This window comes from Periophthalmus magnuspinnatus, chromosome 14, assembly GCF_009829125.3.
Source record: "Periophthalmus magnuspinnatus isolate fPerMag1 chromosome 14, fPerMag1.2.pri, whole genome shotgun sequence".
Lineage (NCBI taxonomy): Eukaryota > Metazoa > Chordata > Actinopteri > Gobiiformes > Gobiidae > Periophthalmus > Periophthalmus magnuspinnatus.
Genome location: NC_047139.1, coordinates 23,020,606 through 23,042,279, shown reverse-complemented (window position 1 = coordinate 23,042,279; position 21,674 = coordinate 23,020,606). Strand labels below are relative to the sequence as shown.

Sequence of the window (21,674 nt, the reverse complement as noted above, 5' to 3'; positions counted from 1 at the left end):
AGTAATTCATACTCGGGTCCATACTTTTTACTTCTGCGTATAATATATACTCCTTATAGTTTTCTGTGTATATTTTCAAATAATTCAGATATTTATGATGTGTTTTTTACATATAGAACAAAGACTGAAGACATTAGTGAGGTGTTATGATAAAGTAATTAACAAAGAAACAACATTAACATTTAGACAGCTGCATAACTCAGTCATGGCTTCATCGTTTACATCCAGAGTATATTTAATACTGCTATGTTTTTCACAGCATTCTTTGTACATAGCCAACAGCAGCGATATGCTAACTCAAGGTCTGGGAACATAACAAATAACTTGCCCTCGTCTTGCCTTGTCTGAACTGTTGCGATTGCTTCTATTTTTCCACTTTAAAACCCTGACTATAATCTGTCATGTTAAAAACTACAACTTCTCGATACCATCTACGCTGTTGTTACAAAAGAACCACCTCCGTTTACACTGAGAGCTGACCTAAATCTTGTGGGACCTGCCTGAGGTGACATAATTATACACAGTACATTATGTATGACTGCTCCGGTGGCACAGTATAAACATGGTGTGGGTGGCCAGTGCGCTGCTCACTCTGTAGCCTTATTAGTCCTTCTCTTTGACAACACTCTGCATTATCTTAGTAAAGTCAAGCTGAAACTATTGGCTTCTGCAGATGTGTTGATCCAGACAGAAGACGCTGTTTATTAGAATATTATGGTCAAATTCCATATAGTGTTGTGAGGTATAACACGGCCCTTGCATGTGCTTTTCTCAGGAGGGTGAAGATGGAGCTATGGTCAAATATGGAAAACAAATCTGTCAAAGGATGACTCATGTGAGGATGTGTCTACTTCTGTGTGTGTGTGTGTGTGTGTGTGTGTGTGTGTGTGAGTGTGCGTGAGTCAAAATCCTGCCCACACTTTTGACAAATACACAGAAATATTGGTGTGAAAATTTACTTTGCTGACTTTAGTAGTAATTTAAAGAGACACCGTGTCACTTTTCTGGTGGAGAATACACCCTCTGCTTAGTGCATTGCCTGAAATGTTCCACAGTATGCCATTAAATGTATCGATTTCAATGTATTCGACTTTTTATTGGTCAAAATACCTTGAAAACATGGCATGCGTTCTTACTATGAGCGGACTTGCGTCTCCATAGATCTGCGTTTTGGTGCATTCATGAAAATAAACAGGATTCCAGGCGAGTCAATAACATCGTCATGGAGACAAGCAGGTGCAGATAAGCAGCAGAAAAGTTGCAAAGAACACCTTTAATGGTAGAAAATGCTGAAGACCAAATTGAAGTAGTACTGGGCAAAGCAAGGCAAGTTTATTTATACAGCACAATTCGTACACAAAGTATTTCAAAGTGCTTTACAGAATAAGAAGGACATTAAAATCACACACATCAGAACATTAATAATCACAAATAATCATCGTAAAATTAACATTAAAACAGAAGAAGTATTAGTGATATTAGTACAAGGAAAGGTAACAGTATATTAAGTAGTATTGGCATCAGCAGTACCATTTTCCGTCAAAAAATGCATAATAATGAAGAAAAAAAAGAAAAAAACACGGTTGTCAAGTTGTTAGTGTGACTGTAACAAAGATATGCGACTTATATTCCACATATAAGTCACGCCTGAGTATAAGTCGCGCCCCCGGCCAAACTATAAAAAGAAAAAAAGAGTGCAACTTATAATTATCTATAGCGTTAGTGAGTTTATCTGGATGAAAGTACCCCTTACATATTTTCCCCCTGTTTTTCCTTTGTGCTTCTTTATTTCAACTTAATGATTACTACAGTAGTTTTACGCGGGTAGCTCCTCCACCTCTGAAATAGATGCATTCTGAAATGACCATAACCTCAATTGGCAGAGCACTTGGAGGCGTTTGTTAAGCCGTCAGACTTTATTTAACTCTCGGGAACTGTTTGCTTTTAGGGTCAGCCCGACATCAGCGCCCACTGTCTGTCGGAATAATATAGCGTTACTTCATTGAGGGCACCGCAAGACTCCTCTGAAATAGATATAGAAGTGGGTTAAACCAGGTCAGGATGAAAGCGCTCCACGGTGCATAGCCTGAAAGAAAAGAGCGACACAGGTTGAGCGGAGGGCGAAAGAGAGGTAAAAAAAAAAAAAAAAAGTAAAAGAAAGAAGGGAATTTATACACGACAAGAGTAAGTGAGAGAGGAGAGAGGGGCAGGGACGTAGGCGAGTCTATAGCCCGAAATCTACCACTTACTGTAGCACGTACTGGAGTCGAACGCACTGAAAAGAAGGAGGAGAGGGTGGATAGAGAGAATCGTGATCAGGGAGAGCACAACAGTTTTGGGAGAAGACACTTTTGTAAGATTAAACCAGGCAGTAACTGAGCAGGGAGGATGATCAAGTCCAGCTGGTTCTTTGTCAAGTTTAAATACAACGACAAGGTAAGTGGAGAGAATTGTGCTTGTTTATCAGTGGAAAATGTGGTGATTAGGACTGTCAGGTTAATCCCAATCAAATCATAATTAAGTACCACTGCAAACAACAAAATATCTGCTCTTATTCTGCATAAACTGCTAATTCTGTAGTTTAGGTGTGCTCTGAAATACATCCGATCCTTCAAGTTTGTCTGTTCTTTCGTCTTTTTTGTCAATTCTCGTGGACGCTTTTAAAATGTCAACTCTGAACAGAATCCGTTATTTAAATTAAAACAAAAAAAATGTAAATTAAACACAAATCTAATCTCAGTGCTTGTCAGAAAAATTGCAATGATTTTTCTCAACTTGTACAGCCCTAATGGTGAAATCTTTGGAATCAGAGTGACTAGTTCTTCCATGAAATGTGTTGACTTGTTAATGTGAATGTGTAAATAGAATTAGCAAATCACAGATACCACTCACATATTACAAATAATACTACAACATTTTAGCTTTATGAGAAATGTGTACATAAAGGTAATAGTAGTAATGTAACTTCAGTAAACTAAATGCACTCTTTGTAAAGCTGTTTGTTGATACCTGGCTTTGGTGCTAACTTTTTATACTGCTCATGTTCTCTGCATGTTCTCAAGTGTCTGTGCCACTCACTCTGACTCAGTACTGAGATCTCATTACGTAACCTGCTGCAGATGGTCACTGAGGTCGCTGCCTATTTTAAATATATTAAGATTATGATTATATTCATAGTGTTGTTCTGTCTCCTCCAGATTTGTGATTTTGTCTTGTGTGATGTTTGATGATGTTACCATTTCTCTGAGGTGGAAAGGTCACAGGTCACAGGGCAAAATGGATTTGGGGTCAAGCACCTTGAGTTGTCGTCTGGAAAAGGGTAATTGGAAGCTCTGTGTGTGGGCTCCTGTGTGCTCCTGTGTGCTCCTGTCTGCTCTCATCTGCTCCTGTCTGCTCTCGTCTGCTCCTGTCTGCTCCTGTCTGCTCTCGTCTGCTCCTGTCTGCTCTTGTCTGCTCCTGTCTGCTCCTGTGTGCTCCTGTCTGCTCCTGTGTGCTCCTGTCTGCTCCTGTGTGCTCCTGTCTGCTCTTGTCTGCTCCTGTCTGCTCTCGTCTGCTCCTGTCTGCTCCTGTCTGCTCTCGTCTGCTCCTGTCTGCTCTTGTCTGCTCCTGTCTGCTCCTGTGTGCTCCTGTCTGCTCCTGTGTGCTCCTGTCTGCTCCTGTGTGCTCCTGTCTGCTCTTGTCTGCTCTTGTCTGCTCTTGTCTGCTCTTGTCTGCTCCTGTCTGCTCTCGTCTGCCCCTGTCTGCTCCTGTCTGCCCCTGTCTGCTCCTGTCTGCTCTCGTCTGCTCCTGTCTGCTCCTGTCTGCTCTTGTCTGCTCCTGTCTGCTCCTGTCTGCCCCTGTCTGCCCCTGTCTGCTCCTGTCTGCTCCTGTCTGCTCTTGTCTGCTCCTGTCTGCTCTCGTCTGCCCCTGTCTGCTCCTGTCTGCTCTTGTCTGCTCCTGTCTGCTCCTGTCTGCTCCTGTCTGCTTCTGTCTGCTCTTGTCTGCTCCTGTCTGCTCCTGTCTGCTCTTGTCTGCTCCTGTCTGCTCTCGTCTGCCCCTGTCTGCTCCTGTCTGCTCTCGTCTGCTCTCGTCTGCTCCTGTCTGCTCCTGTCTGCTCCTGTCTGCTCCTGTCTGCTCCTGTCTGCTCCTGTCTGCTCCTGTCTGCTTCTGTCTGCTCTTGTCTGCTCCTGTCTGCTCCTGTCTGCTCTTGTCTGCTCCTGTCTGCTCTCGTCTGCCCCTGTCTGCTCCTGTCTGCTCTCGTCTGCTCTCGTCTGCTCCTGTCTGCTCCTGTCTGCTCCTGTCTGCTCCTGTCTGCTCCTGTCTGCTCCTGTCTGCACTGAGCTCAGGACAGAGGTGTATTACCTTCTCCTGTGTGGAAAGTGAATGCGAGTTTAAGAAGAGTTGATAATAATTTTAGTCCAATATTTAACTTTGACTTGGAATATGTTTAAAGGTTTAAATTTACAGTTTGTTTTACACAGTTCTGTATTTCATAGAGAATTGTGAGAATTTTAAGTTTGTTGAAAAGTGCAAAATGGAAAGCATTTACTTCTGAACAGGAACATTTACAAGCTTGTGCTGACATCTAGGATCTATATATTTTGCCTTTGCGGAGGTCAGTGGTCTCTATTCAATTCAATTTTATTTATATAGCACATTTAAAAACAACTGCCCACAGTGCTTTACATAAGTCAAGAAAAAGCACGTATACAGGCAATACGGTACATAGGAAAAGAACAATAAAACACGCCTTTAATAATATGATCGAATACATGCCTTTGTGGTCTTTTTGTTCACTAATATTTTTGTGTTTTAATGACATATCACAGAATGAAAAACACAGAGCTTGACAGTTTGCAAACACGGCTAAATTAACATGGCTAAATTACAATTCCCCTAGAGCTTTTATTTTCATTCATTATTTTCATTTTTTTTATTTCCACAGACAGAACCCTTTGTTGTCTACGGAATACTGTAATGTCCATAGTTACCTTTCATTATTTAGCAGCAGAGCATGCCATTATGATCAGATATAACTGAAAATACATGTGAAGTGCAACGTGTAGCAGTATCATTACACTGGTCATGATGAGTTTGTTTACTGAATCATAGGGAAGTCTATAATCACACTCAGATAGCAGAGGGCGGTAGTTTAACTCTGTTGACTTTACGTGGCTCTTGGGTGGTTCTGCTAACCTTTATATGTAAGATTTGTGTGTTTTTTTTAATTTTACCAACATCAATATTTACAACATGGAGTGCATATTTACAAGTGAGAAATGAACATTAAGTGGACGTACAAAAGTGAGGGAAATAGGGAGACAGGGATTTGTAGTAAAGAAGGAGATGCAACCGTAAAAGTCATAATGAAAGAAACAAAGACAAAACAAAATAACAAAACTTCATAATATGCACAAACTAACTGTTACTTGTACTTAAGAGCTTTTGGATCATTTTACTTTGTTGTGGATCCATGCATGATACTTTTGTTTTTCCATTTATAAGTAATGTAGGAGACAGAAAAGGTGCACTGTGTGTTTGCTGCATGTGTGCGTCTGGTTGGTCGAGAGCTGAAGGGGCGGGGCTCACAGGTGTTGAGAGTCAGGGCCAGATTGCTGTAATTTTTGTTGACCGCCAGCTCCACCGCCAGTTTCACCTCATCTTACCATAGTCTGTTGTGTTCATCCATGACCATTCTTCTCTGCTGCGCTGCTGATAGCTCTGTGTATTTGTCAATAATAAATCGCCGCAAAACGCCTGTTGGATCTCAGCGTATTTGTTTGCAATAATCTCCCAGCACGTCACAAAGCTACAAACCCAGGACTCACTCTAGCTCTCACTGCGGCTTCAAGGTTTGTTAACGGAAGCTGCTACAACAAGTAAAGTTAGGATGTTTACATGTTAGCCATTTTCAGGGTCTAGAATAAGATGATGTCGTACTCCCAGATGAGACAAGAGACATATGTTGCTAACCATGAGTTTCAGAATGATAAAAAATAGGACTGTTGCCATAGCTATTAACAATTTAAAGCAAAATATTATAGCTTTTGAATGGGGAAAAGTCAAAATGTTGCACGTAACAGGAAGCTTAAACCCATCAATTGATTACATTCTATTCAAAAAGTAAATTGACACATATTGAACCTGATCATTTGTATTAATAACTAGACCTAAGTACTCGCTGTATTACAACAGAAATCTGCCTTAGAACAATATTAGTTTTAGCTGTACCCCATCTCTGTTAAAGGTCCTATATTATGGAAAATGTACTATTGTGAGTTTTATCCATGTTATGATGCTGTACCTGGAGTTGTGGAGCGCTTCCTGTATCACCACATGACATCACAAGGTGGAACTGAGTGTTTTCTGTTTGAGAGAAGACTTCAGCCTAAACATAGATTAGAAAACAGTGTAATATGCAATTTAAGATTTCAGATTTTAGCCTATAGAATGTAGTAATGTCGTCTGAAACCTAGCAATTAGGAACTCTAATTTCTCATCCCATTTTAATTTATTTACTAAGCTTATGCATTAAGAAGCTTAAAGATATTTTGACCTTGCTAATGCCGGCACTAAACCTACCTTTTAAGCTCCTCTTTTTCTGCCCAAAAGCTTGCTTACTTTTCAGACACATTGAAATTCTCGCAGTGCTCTGGAGCTTGCCAAAGGGATTACAGCTAAACCCTCGCAAACTCCAGATGTTTTTTCAGGCAGTGCGCTGCGAGGAAACATCCACCATCCCTGTAAACAGCTGTCAGACAAAAGCTTCTGCCACTGACGAGACACCACAGGCTTACAGCGGTCTGCTCCAATCTCACTCACTTATGGAGGGATATAGGACAGGCTATGGCTGTAATCTATCAAGGCACAGCGACATCTTCGGGCCCAGAAACTAACCCTGACGACACTCAGAATGTAAGAGAATCTGAACATGTCGTCACATTCTATGCTGTATATTATGAATACCTCTATGCTAGTTCAAAACCAGATTGCATGACCTCTGTATTGTTCGAAAATGGCCACATGGTCACATTTTTATACAGCGCTTTTCCACCTTCTAGATACTCAAAGCGCTTTACATCAAGGAACCATTCACCTATTCAGACACAAATTCATTCATACAGCAGTGTACGCAGACAGTGGGAGCAGGGTGGGTTATGTGTCTCGCCCAAGGACACAACGGCAGCATTCATCTGTGGGAGGTGGAATTGCAATCGTATCTGTGGACAAACGCTCTACTAACTGAGCCACCGTCGCCCCCACAAATCAGAAAGAAAGAACAACCAGTTAATTTATATTGATTTTTATTTGTACTAACCAGCGTGCTTTTCTTTGATTATGTAAGGAGGATAAATTCTCCAGTCCTGTCACAAGAATAACTATATCTATTTTACTATATGAAAGCTGGAACAATATATTTTGGGGTTCAGTATTTATCTTTTATACATTTTCTTTGTAAAATTGTGGGATTTTTGGTGTGATTCAATTACATTTGAGCTGTAAAAGGCTAAATACGTGACTTCTATGGCTAATTGTTGGCCAATAATAGTACATTACGACATTGGATTATTGGGATTATCTTGCATTATTGTTGTGTCAGTGTCTTAAAGTAGTTTCAATACTATAGTTTATCGCGGTATATGTCTGTACCAATATATCGTGCACAATGTGTTATCATGACAGGTCTACCTTTCACCAACTATGTACTAAGGCATTTCAGAACCAGAAGATGCTTTCTGGTGTTTTGTCCAATTGTCTTTTCAATACTAGCTTTTGTTTTGCAGCTTTTGTTCAAACAGAAGATTTGTTTCTTGCATCAAAAAAAAAAAGTATTTCTGTTGTGATGAATTCACAGTGAAACGTTTTAAGATTTTGTAAAATTGACTCAAAAATTGGGCAGTTGTCAGTTACTGTCGTGTTTGGAGCGCAGCCACAGTTCTGCCGTCTTCGTGTTGTGGTGTAAAAGAGGAGTGTGCTGTGCTCCTCAGAGGGAGGCACAGGGGACAGACAGGCCTGGATCAGTGAACAATAGTGGGACTTGGGGACAGAGGAGGGCCCTTAGAGGAACCTCCAGGGACAGGCCTGACAGATGGACTCAGCCTATGACGTATTCACACTGTAATGCTCCCAATCTACATCTGCTGATCACCTGGAGGAAACGACATCTATGTGTATTCATTTTTTGACTTGTTTTACATTTTCCTATTCACATTGTTCAAATATAGGAGTGGGTGATATTGGTTTTTGTTTTGTTGTTTGTTTTTCATAACCTCATTCAGACAATTTTTTTAACAATGGATCTGGAATGTACTACAATGTGCCTGTAAATGTGTTGATTGAGGTTCAATTCTGGCACAAAACATGAATGAACCATTAAAGGGAAGAAACCTCACTTTATACCCCTGATAGAAAGATTACACATCACTTCTGTCGCGTCACTTCTGTCACATCATTTCTGTCACTCTTTTTTTTAGGTAATTTTTATTAACTTGTTTATTTAACTTTTGAATAGTTTTAATTACAATATACTCAATGTTCTACTTTGTGTATATCTCCAAAACAACTGTTCCCAGAGCTCCAGAACATGATGTAACAGTTTAGATAAAAATGTAAAAGGCAGCGGTCCAGTGCTCTGGTGGGCTGTAGTATACTGGCTCTGACCCAACGTACTCCACTCACTTAAACCAGGACACCTGCACACCATTGTCCAAACGGTCGATGAGCTAGAACACCTGTGCTAGAACACCTGTAAACCATAAACCTTTTCCTATAAAATATTCATAAAACTATCTTGTACCTCTTTACATGTAGTGTATTTTTCATGTACTAGACTGAAAACCCACCTCTTTTCCCTGACATTTAATTCTGGTTCGACAGGAGTTTTGTTGTTTTTTGTTTTTATCATTCTTTGCCTGTGTTGTATTTTCTGCATATCTGTTTTTGTTGACTTTTGTGTGAAGAACTTTGGGCAGTAAAATGAAATTCTCCTTTTAAAGTGTAAATAATTTAGTGGTAGTAATTGACCGGCTACAGTTTAAGCAGATGTGTTTTTTAATAATTCTCACTTTTTTATAGACTTAATTACAACAGTGTTCTACTTGTATATATCTCCAAATAGTAATGCAATAGTATCCATTTTCTTCTATCTCCCTTCATTGAAATAATGATCAACGACATCGTTACATGCTGTGCACATATCCCAGGCTCAGTCCCGGCCTTATGGTTTTGAGATTGGATCTTAGCAATTCTGACAATTTACCGTATGTCCTCCCCACTCTTCACCCCAATTTTGTGCTACACCGCCCTATTCATAAACTGCATATACTCTATGATCCTGTCTGATGAAGCCTACAGACAATAAAGCCAAAATAACTCCGGCATGGGTGGCTCGAAAAGTAGCGTCCACTTAGCCGCCCAGTCGTTCCCTTTAGTATTTTCTCTAAGGTCATTTGCTGTGTTCCCTTCCCAGTGGAATGCCTGTGCGTGGCCGCCATCTGCTTCTCCTCGGCTCTGGTTTCAGTCCTCTGGTTGGCTGGGCACCTGGCTGGTTAAACTACAGCCTCATCACTGACACTGAACAGCAGTGTCAGTGAAAGACTGCTCTGTTTTCACTGATGGGCTGATTTATGACGACGGCCCACAACACTTGTCTGCAGCCCACTGGAGAGAAAACGTACTTTGTGTTTTTATGGTCCAAACTAAGCATCTGTTGTTGTTATTTGAGTGAGTGAAACTTGGCACCATGTAAAGTGGGATCTGAATCTAATATTATAATGTGTAATGTAAAGTAAACACTACGACTACACTATTTCACAGTTTTATTGTGATTCTTGTACCGGTACACTATTTTTCTATTGCCTTTTGAGAGAGAAAAAAAACCATAAATCCAACTATCACTCACTCAGAGCCTTAAGAAGCTAACCTATAGGAAAAGTGGGCGGAGCAACGTGTTTGTATTTGATCAGACAGCTGCATTATATAGAGAAATATTGACTCACGATATGGCCAAAAGGATGTAGTCTACTTTTATCACCATATTGCACAGCCCTACACCAAAGGCACCAATATTTCATCATTGGTCTCAAAATCTAATTCCATATCTGGAGTTTTTTCCTTAAAACTTTAAACCAATCAGAGGACCCGCGAGTGTGATGGAGAGTGGGCCAGAGGAGAGTGCATATCAAAGAGAAGCCGCCATCTGCCGCCAAAGGCCTCAAACAGCTGCTGGAGGAGATGCAAGATGTCTGAACAAAGACTGACAAGATGGGAGATGACAGGAAGCAGATTTCACTCCTTTTTAGCCTTCCTGCACGAGAAGAGGTGACCAGCCAGGTGCTCTCAAGTCTCACCGCTCCAGATGCTCAATGCTCTCTCTCTCCTCTCCTTCTCATCTCTCTGTTGCAAATAGTGATATTTTTTCTGTTATTTTATAATATTTTAGCAACCAAAATGTGCTCCTTGAATGGAAGAATGAAAAGCTTCCTGTTTTTGTCTCTGCGGAGGCTTTGTTCCCCCAAAAAGGTGTAGTCTAGGGTGGGAAATCATGAAACAAAGGAGAAAATTTGCACTAACAATAATAAACATCATCCCTAAGACTGCTTAAGGGTTTATAATATTTGCGTATATGTTTCAGGCAAGTTATTGCTATAAGTGGATGTATAGGGTTTAGCAATTAGCCACGATGTTTGTCTGCCTTTCCTAGTAACTGGGAGGAAAATTATCTGCTGTGGAAGCGCAATTATACCATGATATTTCAAATGTCATACTATCCTCATTTACACTACCTGTCATAAGTTTGGACACACCCCATTCTCATCTCATTCAATGTTTGTGGTCTTTATTTTTACTACTTTCTACATCTTATATACATACAGAACACATCATATATGAAGTAAGATATATGGAATTATGTAGCAAAAAAAAAAAGTTCAATAAATAACTCTTTTAAATATACCGGTATATATATATATATTTTTTTATTCAAATCCTCAAAGTAGCCACCTTTTGCTTTTTTAATGTGAGTTTTTAAGTTTTTTCTTTGCTACATAATTTCATATATCTTACTTTATATATTTGAGGTCTTCTGTATGTATATAAAATGTAGGAAGTAGTACAAATGAAGAAAAAAAAACATTGAATGAGAGGGCGTATCTTTTGACTAGTAGTGTACTGTATATCATGATATATTTATGTGATATGATGTGGTGCAGACCTACTCCAGCTCTCTTATTTTGATCAATATTGTTGTGCCTTAAAGCATCGACTTTAGGATCTTTGTAAGTATAAAAACATGAAACAGTTCCATGAAGAGCAATCCCAGAGCTCCGGGACATGATTTAACATTTATTTTTACGCCATTTTCTGATCTTTGTTATAATGTTGTTTCCGCGTCACAAACAGACCTGAAGTTGTGTTTTGTTTCATTCACACATATTTAACACACAAACCCTGCAGATTTAGGCTGTGGTCTTCTCTCAAACTGAAAACACATTCCACCTTGTGATGTCATGTGGTAATACAGGAAGTGCTCCACTGTGATTTAAACACACACCTTCACTAGAATCATTTGGATGATTTCAGCCCTGGAATTGCTGTACTGAACTAAAAGGTAAAAAGTAGCTGTTAACTTGAAAAATAGGGTGGAACAGTATTTTGGGCAAAGGAGATGTAGACAGACTAATAATGCAGGATTCCTCAAGCATACAGTATGTTACCTCATGACAAACATCTCCAGGTATGTTTGTGATGAGGTAACATTATAACATGGCTCAAAGCTTACATGAGTCAATTTTGCGTAATATAGGACCTTTAAACATGTGAAAGTAATGTAAACGATCCAATACTTGAGTGGTGGGATTCAGTGTACTGTCTATGCCCCAGCCCTACTCAGTTCACTTAAACAAGGACACCTGTGCACCGCTGTCCAAACAGTTGGTGATCCTGAACATCTGTAAACCGTAAAGAAACACATCTTCACTTTTTTTAATACCATATTCATAAAACTATCCTTTGCATGTAATTTATTTTCCATGTAACGCTAAGCAAAACAGATTTAAACTGATTAATTAAACTGCATTTATTTCATAATCTTTAATAAAATGAAATTCTCCTCTTTTATAGCGAGTGTAAATAATTTAGCAGTAGTAATTGACCCGCTGCAGCTTAAGCAGATACACTGGTGGTGCTCATTTGCTCAGATAAATGGTGTCATTCTTGTTAAGTGTGTTTTAGGAAGTGTGCACAGGCTTTATGCTAATTAGCGTAGCAGCGTAAGCCTTGTTACATCTCTGCTTAGCACATTCTATTCCCCTCTGTGCTGTTTCCTTTGCAAGTGTTAATTTGAACAGAAAATGCAGTTTTGTTCTAAATAGGGCAGTGCTGCACGGTTGAGTTTTGATGAAATCTTTGGGATTATTCTGAGCCATATGTTTTGCCTTTAGACATCAGTGCTATACCATAGATGGAGCTGTGACGTAATTTTCACCATATGGAGCAACACTACTTCTATTCTCGTCAAAACACTTGTGTCAAACGGGAGTAAGCGTGACAAAAAAAATAATTTACTGTGAGTTTGATTTTGACACTGAGTCACTATGTCACTTTTCTGGTTGAGGGTCCATCATCTGGCTGTCTCCATGACGATGGGACGTGGGATATCTATTTTATATGTAGTCAGGTAAGGTAGGTAAGGTATACTTTATTGTCCAACATGGGGAAAATTTGTCTTGGGTGGTGCTGAATTATTTGTATTTATTTGTATTGTATTTGCATTAAAACAACACACAGTTAAAATTACTCAGCCAGACATAACACTTAAAATAAAAAGATTACTGTCATTTTTATTTTTATTTATTTATTTTTTTTTTTTTATTTTAACAGATACATTTTTCAGACCAAGTTTTAATTTTCATACCTGACAGTTTTGACTCCTCACTATTACTGTGACGTGTCCGATCAACAGGTTTTGGCTCTGTCTTCCTACCAGTGAAAGCAGGACAACAGCGCCATCTACAGTCTGACTTTCTCACGACAGTATCCCAGATGTGTGACAGTAAAAAAGCCCCCTCGTCCCAGTTTATAGGAAAACCAGATAAACCTCACTGGTCAAATTACAGTCGTAAAAAAAAGAGAAGCAATAACATTTTTCCCCAGAAGATGCCATCGATTATAGAAGAAAGGATAAACACATTTTTGAATCTGTTGTACTGCTGCTGCGTGATGGGAGCTTCTCAAATTCAGAGTTCAGAACACGTGTGGGGTCATTTTTTCACAGCCTCTCTGGCCAGTTACAGTTGTTTATATTGCTTAACAACTTGTAAACATTCCAGGGAAAGCATTAACAGTTCCAAGGAGACTAGATGGGGACTAAGACCATGATTTTGACTTTAAGCAGTGTATTTCACATTAAATGAATTGGAAAAGTGTTTTGTTGCTTGTTCCAAAAGTGCAACCTGACTAGAGCAAAGTGGGCTCATAAACCTTTATTATATTTTATCAAGAGAAGACACTGACGTTGTGACAGCTTTTGAGCAGTACAATTCCTCATGGCTGGTTTGACAGACAGAGGAAGAGGTGGTTCAGCGGTGGCACATATGTGATGGAATGAGTGAGGACTAAAGAGAGAGTGTAGCAGGCCCAGAGCTGCTGTCAGAGGCAGAGTGACAGGCTCCTCAGAGGGAGCGACCAGCCAGCCCCCTCCTCTCATCGCCATCTGCTCCACTCCCACTTGCGCTTTGTCACTTAGCGAGTTTGCTGTAGATGGCTCTTTAAGCAAATGGTTTTATATTACTGAGTCCAAGAATTTCTGAAGGTTATTTCATCAAGTCATTTCATTAAGTCTTAGAAGTTACGGGGAAGTATTAATCTTATATTTTACTGCCAAATAGTACAAAAACTTTGGAAAGGAATATCTCAAAAGCCCCAAAACTCATATAATAATTTTCACTCTGCATTTTTTAATCTTTTGTAATTTGAAACGTATCTCCTTAGCGAGGCTTTTTTTTTTTTCTTTTTTTTTCAATAAAGTCACTTAATTGAATAAATGCAAGATATATAATTTTACTACTATACAAAGCGATAACATCTCCATGAAGACAAGCAGGTGGTGAACCCCTGTCAATAAAATATACATAGTAAACCTTTAAACACACTAACCGGCAAAGACTTTGGAATAAAAATAACGCATCAGCTTTCAATTTTAATATTAATTGTTGATAACCCAACTGGAAATTATCAGCAGTAGCAACAGCATTGTACAGTTCTTTAGTCTTATCTCCAAACACGCTGTGCTCCAGACATACCCACACCAGGAACACTTAGTAAAAATCTCTATTTACATTGTTTGTGCCTGGAGAAAGTGTTTGTGTGTCTGCGCTGGATGTTTTATGCTCTATCTCCAGGCTGTAAAAACTCATTGCTCTGCTCCCGGGAGTCCTGTTAACCCCTCATTTCCTTCTCAACTACATCCAGCACGGCATAGACCATACTGTCCCTGAACGCACAGCCCTTGTGTGTTGTTTACGTGTGAGGCAGACTATCTCTCCACTGTACTCGGGCGTCCATTTGTTATTCCGCCCCCCCCCCCACCACCAGATGCAACACCATCCCAAGCAGCAACCGACTAAAACAAGGTTAAAAATTGGCATGAAATGTGTCTGGGTGGATGTGGGTGCAAGGGGGATTCTGGAGACATGGAAGTGTGGGGCTTTATCAGGGTGCCATCTTTTATTAATTGCCCCAGTGCTTAGAGCGCGGCTTTCTCACTGATCATTAATGCATGCGCGGGATAACGTATTTACATGTTCTTATGAATTATGGATGAGAGAGGGAGGAGGGGGGCGGGAGGAGGGAGTCTGCTGTGCCCACTGGTCCCTCCGCGTCCCTACGTGCGCTTGTCTGAGAGCAGATTTGCATTCAGACTCCAGTGTAAAATCAAGTTGGGAAGTCTGTGTTAGAGCAGAGTGTGTCTCAAGTGCATTCTTACTGGAACGACTTCAGGCTATGGAAAAGTAAGTTTTTTCGCTGCACAATAGGAACTTGTTTTTAAGCTTCAGTCGGGTTGTTTTGATACTATATAACTGGCACATGTTTGTCTCCTTGGGGATGTTATTAATTAAGCTAATCAATCTTATATGTATTCAATTATGAGCATTTTAGTTCTCAAAAAATACAGTGAAAACATGTATTCTTACAGTGAGTGGGGTTGCCTCTCCACAGACATGACCTCTAACTTGGCCTGGTAGTGTTACCCTCTTGTCTCCATGGAGATGATCTACGTTTAATGAGGTGTGGCACATTCCAGCAGGTGTTATTTATTATCTATTTTAAACTATAAATCCACTATTCTTAAACTATACCAGTGTAGTGTGACAGTAGCACTAAATCTCCGCCTAAGAAATACTGCTATTGTGTCGTTGGGCAAGACATACCCTACTCCTCCTGTCAGAAGGGCATCTGGCATAACAGAGCAGACCCTATTATTCACATTGCATGGTATTTGTTTATATGACATAAGCATAGTTTATCTCGAAGACGTTGACCACTTCAACACCGCAGTAAATGAGATCAGCTGTCACATGACTTCACCCGTCTCACGTTGGCTACTCTGGTGACCTCTGCGTGACCTTTTAAACTTTTGATACCAGTACTGACGGTAGATTTTGCGTCGTGTAGATTCCCACAGAACAATCCAAACACTTAATTGCAGCAGTTGTCATTTTATCTTGAAATGAACAGTCTAAGCATCATTCACGTCGGGAAAAACACATCTGTATATAATCTTAGACCACATCTGGAAAAAGACCCAAGACGAGATTGATTTCACTGTTTCTGATCTGCTCAAACTGTTAGACAAACCAGAGCCGGATCACTTGTAATCAAAACTGAACCCTTTCCCATCCTTTCTTAAAAATATTATTGATCCGTCGCCATGGCAACACATAAGACGGCTGCTTGCTTTTTGCTGACCTGTAGTTTATGTAATGTGATTGTATCAGATATGCACTGGTCTGTTGGTCAATAGTAATCTGAATACTGTTATGCATCAAGCCAGACGGCAGTGAATAACTAGAATTGATTCAGTAACAGTTGAAATCATTGCTTGGGTAAATATTTGGAGCATCATCTGCTGAAAATGGGAAAACAGCATAACATAAAATGAATAGGTCTAATTAAATGTCGCTGGGTAAATTAGAACTATAACAGGGACAAAAGTAAGTTATCTGTTTGCTCTGTTTATAACCTACTTATATTATATTCTGTTGTTAATATATCCCACTTTTGACACAAATGCAGCGTTCTGGAGTAGGGAAATTCTTCTGGTTGTTTATTTTCTGACCACAAGTGTTGTGTAGGCCACGCCAAAACAAGAGCAAAACAACAGCAGGCTCAACTCACTAGAGCCAGTCTCCAAAAACAGACCAGTATCTGACGAACAGAACCTTCACGTTGACTTGGCAGCATGGCAACCAAATGTCACGTACAAAAGCATTAACAACAACAACAACAGCAACAACAACACATTAACAGATACAGGAACAACAAAAGGTGTCAACCCTGAACTAAACACACAATATCAGATGGTTACAATACTGCATGTGAATGCAGCCACTTTAAAGATGAATCAATGTGTATTCAACTATTATTTACTGCATTAATATATCATAAAGCAATATTGCTAAATTTACCGTATACTATTGGTAACCATGGATACCAGATATTCACTGTACTGTTTGAAGCTAGTAACATTTTGTAAAAGAATATTTTACATATTAAAGTTATATTTTTTTGTAGCTTCTTCACCTTAGTAGCGTTAGACAAGCTGCCCCGCCTACATTTACCTCTGATTGATACTAACCAGGAGTTAGGAGGAGAGAAGCCTTTCTGCTAAAATATGATATGAATTAGGTTAATTTGTGTGAAATGTTCATTGTTCATGTTCAAGTCAACGGTGTGCCATTTCTTTGGGTGGTTTGTGTAGAACTTATTTGCTGTGGAGCTCATCAGCCCTATGCAAAATCATACAACCAGAATGAAAATGGCTGCACCTGCGGCAACTTTCAGAGTAAGATCAATATTCAAGTGCTTTTTGTGATACTTCAGTCTTTACTTTTTCACGGCGGCACAAACTCTGTTGTAGCTGTTTTGATGCCCTCTTTAGTCTTATTCAGTCTGAAGAGTTCTGGAGAGTGTTATAGTCTTTCCTCTGTACTCTGCATAAAACAAAGCCGTGCTGCTGTTGAAAAGCCTGATTAGAGTCATTAGGATGCACGGGCGCTCCCGGTGTGACGGGTTCTCCCCTTGAGGAGACTGAACCCACAAAGTGCCGCCACTCGCCTGTTTTTAATAACAATCATCTAAAATGGCTGCAATTAGCCGGCAGCCACGAGGAGCAGCAGACGAGTGTGTGTGTGTGTGTGTGTAATGATGATGAGGGGGGTCTCAGACGGGAGCCCTGATTCACTGAACCTTCAGAATATCAGCTTCAACAGGCTCTCTGTGTTCATCACTTATTAGACATCAAAGTTAAAAAGAGCCATTGTGTATTTTTAATCAGACGTATAGAGTGAATCTTTGAGGTAATTCCCAGTCTGGCCCTGGGGCAGAAGCAGAGGTGGACCACCCCACACACACGCTCAAAGCTCTCCTCCTCCAGTCTCTGTCTGAACAGAAAAGCCTCCAATGATGAAAGTGATCGTTTACTGTATTAGGGATTATGCCCAGGCTCTTACTTTATTTTAATTTATTAACAATATGTTCAAATCTGTGTTAAACAGATCTGTATAATATGTATGTATGGATGACAAAAAACTATTTGTCGTGAAAGACGTGAAATTTGAATTATTTGAGTCAACTTGTGTTGTCACGATACAAAAATTTCAAAAAAAACCTCAATTTCCATACTAAAAATAGACCTAATACTTGATACACACCTTGAAACCCAAATTATAATTAATAATTTTAAAAGCTCTTTTTAGACAATATTATAATTTTCAACACAAAATAACAATATTTGTTCATTACACCACCTGCTCTTACCCTAATTCTTTTTTCAGTATTCATACTTACTTAAATGAGTATCTAGTTTTAACACCAGTTTTATTATCAATTATAATGTCTGATTTTCTTTACTTTTGTCTTGTATAATATTCATAAAAAACAACACAAAGTTAATCTCATCTGTAGGCTTTAAATAAACATCCCTCTGACATAAAGATATAATGTAGTTTAAAATCATAAATTATATTTCATTGTTTCACACTGATACTCTCCACATTTTATTTACATTTTACTTTGAGCAGACTTATTCCTCCTCTGATCCTGATGTGTTGTCATGTAGCACCCCCCACAGGTCACCATTATGCTGACAGGCTGCTGCGGCCCAGTGTGAGGGAGGGATACAGGAGCTGCTCTGAGAGTTGAATGGATTCTGAACTCAAAGCTCAAAGTCGCTCATGAAACGGCGGTGCTGCATCACAGAGAAGAAGAATACAGCCGACATGAGAGAGGAGCAGTCTCTCTGATTCAGCCTCTGTGCGGGGGCATCCATTATTCAGCCCTCTGTTTTAAAGTTTAAAACTTTGGGGAGATGAGCTCAGAGGAAGCGTGCGTCTGCCCCGTCATAATATAGGTTAAAAGACGTAGTTATTCGTAAGTCATTTGTCAGAACAAAGTTTCCTGCCGTGTGTATTTGCATTGTTGGATGTCCTGTATTACTAAATCGTTGCTGTACGCACTTCTGAAGGTGTTGTTTCTTCTGCATGTGCTATAAACATGCAGTCACATTGAGCTGGTGTTAAATTTCACAGGGAAATGTTTGTGTTATCAGATATTTAGTGTCATATTTACAAGAGAGTATTCAAGTAAAAACCAGGAGGTTCTTGATTTTTACTCTAGTCAACCAAAACTATTAAATCTACTTCTGACAGAGGAAACCATGGGTGGAGAATCAGAATTTTGCAGCACACTCCCAAAGCTTCAGGCTCCTGCTCCTGCAGAGCCAGCCTTTTCAATTGTGTTCCATTCATTCCATGTGCTTTTACTGAAATTGCCACAGTGATGTTTTCAGAAATAATTTTCTATGTTTCCTCAGGAGGCCAAAGCTGCATTTTCTCTCTTTCTGTGTTGAGCTGGAGCTGGACCAGGGCTGAGCACAAAAGGAGACAAATGGCTCTGTATCAGCTGTGATTTCCTGAATAGCCCAGTGGGAGCGCGGGGAGTCGGAGCATGCGGCTCATCGGCGTGGTCCCAAACAGCAGCCACGCTGTGAGCGAGATGGCTTTTCGGTGCTCTAGCCCCACTGAGAACCAGGTCTGAACCAGGACCGAGGCTCGGCTCTTATTGGCCTGCGTGTGCTGAGGCCACGCAGCAGCTAAACAAAGACTGCAGATCACTCTATGTGTGTGTCTCCTGCTGTTTGTGAATGCACCAGGCCACACGCTGGGCCTCACTGAGCAGTAAATGTATGCAGCTCATCTCATGTACATGTGTAAACTGGAGCTGTGCTGTCTGTTTGCTCTGTGCTCAGTGTGTGCTGATGGGAGACCATTGTTTTTCACATGAGGTACTGGGCTCACATTACAATGCTGCTCCTCTGGTCTGGGCTCACACTGCTCTGGACTGACCTTGCCTTCCTGGGCAGGTTGTGCATTCGGGCAGTTGTTAGGCAGACGGTGTGGCAGACTGGCTTCATCTCTGAGGCCCTGCTCCTGCTAGACCCTGTTTAACAGGCACCAGACTAACACACCTAACACCGTGAGGATAGAGCAGGCTTAGCTCTTAGCTCTCACTGCAGCTGACATTGTATTAGGAGCCAAACATGTCTGAACGGCAGCGCCCTTATTAGCTCTGTCTACAGCAGCTCGTCTTCACTGTGAGCTCCATATTAAAGAGAGTGACTTTAAAATGAATGAGGTGCGGTTTTCTCCTGTTGTTCCCACAGCTCAGTGTGAGCAGAGGGCACAGAGGAGCCACATGCAGTAGGTGGAGCTCTTGTGTTGGAGTTTGATGTTGGACTTGGATTCACCTGCTCCTGAAGTCTATACAGTATAGTATATACAACCTCTTCTTCCACACAGACCCAGACAAACTCATCATGCATGTTTTCACATGAAGCACAGTGACAGCTCTTGATGAGTGCTACAACATTGCCAACTGCCACTGTTTACATTGGACCCCATTTGAAAGTCTAATGAGACTCGTATGTTTGTGTGTGTTTTATTTACGACTCTGTGAATGGGGGAGATTTCCTCTAACTCCTCATCGCTCACTCCTCTGTGCAGTCTCCTCCTGCTCACAGAATCCGTCTCTGCGGCCTGTCAGCATGCTTTTTCATTTGGCTTGTTGCTACAGGGGGCTCGGCGCTGGCAGATTACAACTCGCCAGCCAGTCATTTTCGATTTATCATGGCCCCTCCCTCTGTGCCGCCTCTCCGTCAAGCCCTCCACACATGCACGCTCTGTCCACACACACATCCATCCTCCTCTGGGCTCCCTCCTGCCTTCCTTATCTCTCTTCTTTTCATCGGCTTGGAAAATGTAGCTCGCTAGCCCCCCAAAACAAAGAGGGAGAAATATTGGTGCGGTGGAAGCGTTTAAGTTGGAGAGGCGGTAAGGGCTGTATTATTACTTAGGCCCCTGTCAGTGGTGATGACCCAGGAGAGGGGAGAGTATCGATCGCGTGTCACTCAAGGCATTCAGCAGATTGCATTGACAAAGCTTGTCTGGGACTTTAATAGCGAGGTTAGCAGCCTTGGCCGGGACCCAGGAGTAAAGTCTAACTGTGCCCTATTTCACGGTGGCTTTTAACCATTCCCTGGGTCCTACACCGGATTGATAACAGTAAGGAAGTCATTTTACTCTCATAATTGCCTTCCTGTGGTTGACATTTGTGGCCTTCTAAGCCTGAAAAGAATCTATCCGAGAGCATTATGAAATACCAAGTCATGCGGCGTAATTGGGGACAGAAAATAACCCGTATGTAGTGTATACTTTGATGCATTTACCAAAACATTGTTCAAGGTTTCAGAAAAAGTTAAATCAAAAGAGTTGTACAAGCTTGATTTATGGTCGTAGGAAGTGCATTACTCGCCCAAGGAAAGTCAGACCAAACACAAACAGAGCCAGGGCATGTTTTCAAAGAGGGTCAGAGACTGTGATTTGACGGAGTGCTTTGTTGAGAGCTACAGAGAACACAAAGTGGCCAAACATAATGGACCGGAATATAAACATGTGGATTCTCATTACGTAAATGTTATAGTCACGCTTTTAGGCAAACAGCTACAGAGCATTAAATATGAGGGGTAAGTCGTACAGTGTGTTTAGGTCAGTTGTACGGTGCATTTAGGTCAGTCGTGCAGTGCGTTTAGGTCATTCGTACGGTGCGTTTAGGTCATTCGTACGGTGCGTTTAGGTCAGTCGTACGGTGCGTTTAGGTCAATCGTGCAGTGCGTTTAGGTCAGTCATACAGTGCGTCTAGGTCATTCGTACGGTGCGTTTAGGTCAGTCGTACGGTGCGTTTAGGTCAATCGTGCAGTGCGTTTAGGTCAGTCATACAGTGCGTCTAGGTCATTCGTACGGTGCGTTTAGGTCAGTCGTACGGTGCCTTTAGGTCAGTCGTACGGCGCGTTTAGGTCAGTCGTACGGTGCGTTTAGGTCAGTCGTACGGTGCGTTTAGGTCAGTCGTACGGTGCATTTAGG

The 21,674-nt window shown here is 40.8% G+C and overlaps 1 protein-coding gene across 5 annotated transcripts in view; it reads left to right on the top strand.

The window, feature by feature from the left end:
• auts2a (activator of transcription and developmental regulator AUTS2 a) overlaps nt 1–21,674 on the top strand; it is a 228,928-nt gene that overhangs the window by 56,367 nt on the left and 150,887 nt on the right. Inside the window, exon 1 of one of the 5 annotated variants that reach the window (XM_033978237.2) lies at nt 2,362–2,436. The exons of the other annotated variants lie outside the window; for them this stretch is intronic. Coding sequence (XP_033834128.2) covers nt 2,389–2,436 — 48 coding nt within the window. The 5' untranslated portion in view covers nt 2,362–2,388. Of the gene's footprint in view, nt 1–2,361; nt 2,437–21,674 lie in introns of those variants that run through there. 5 annotated transcript variants of the gene reach the window in all.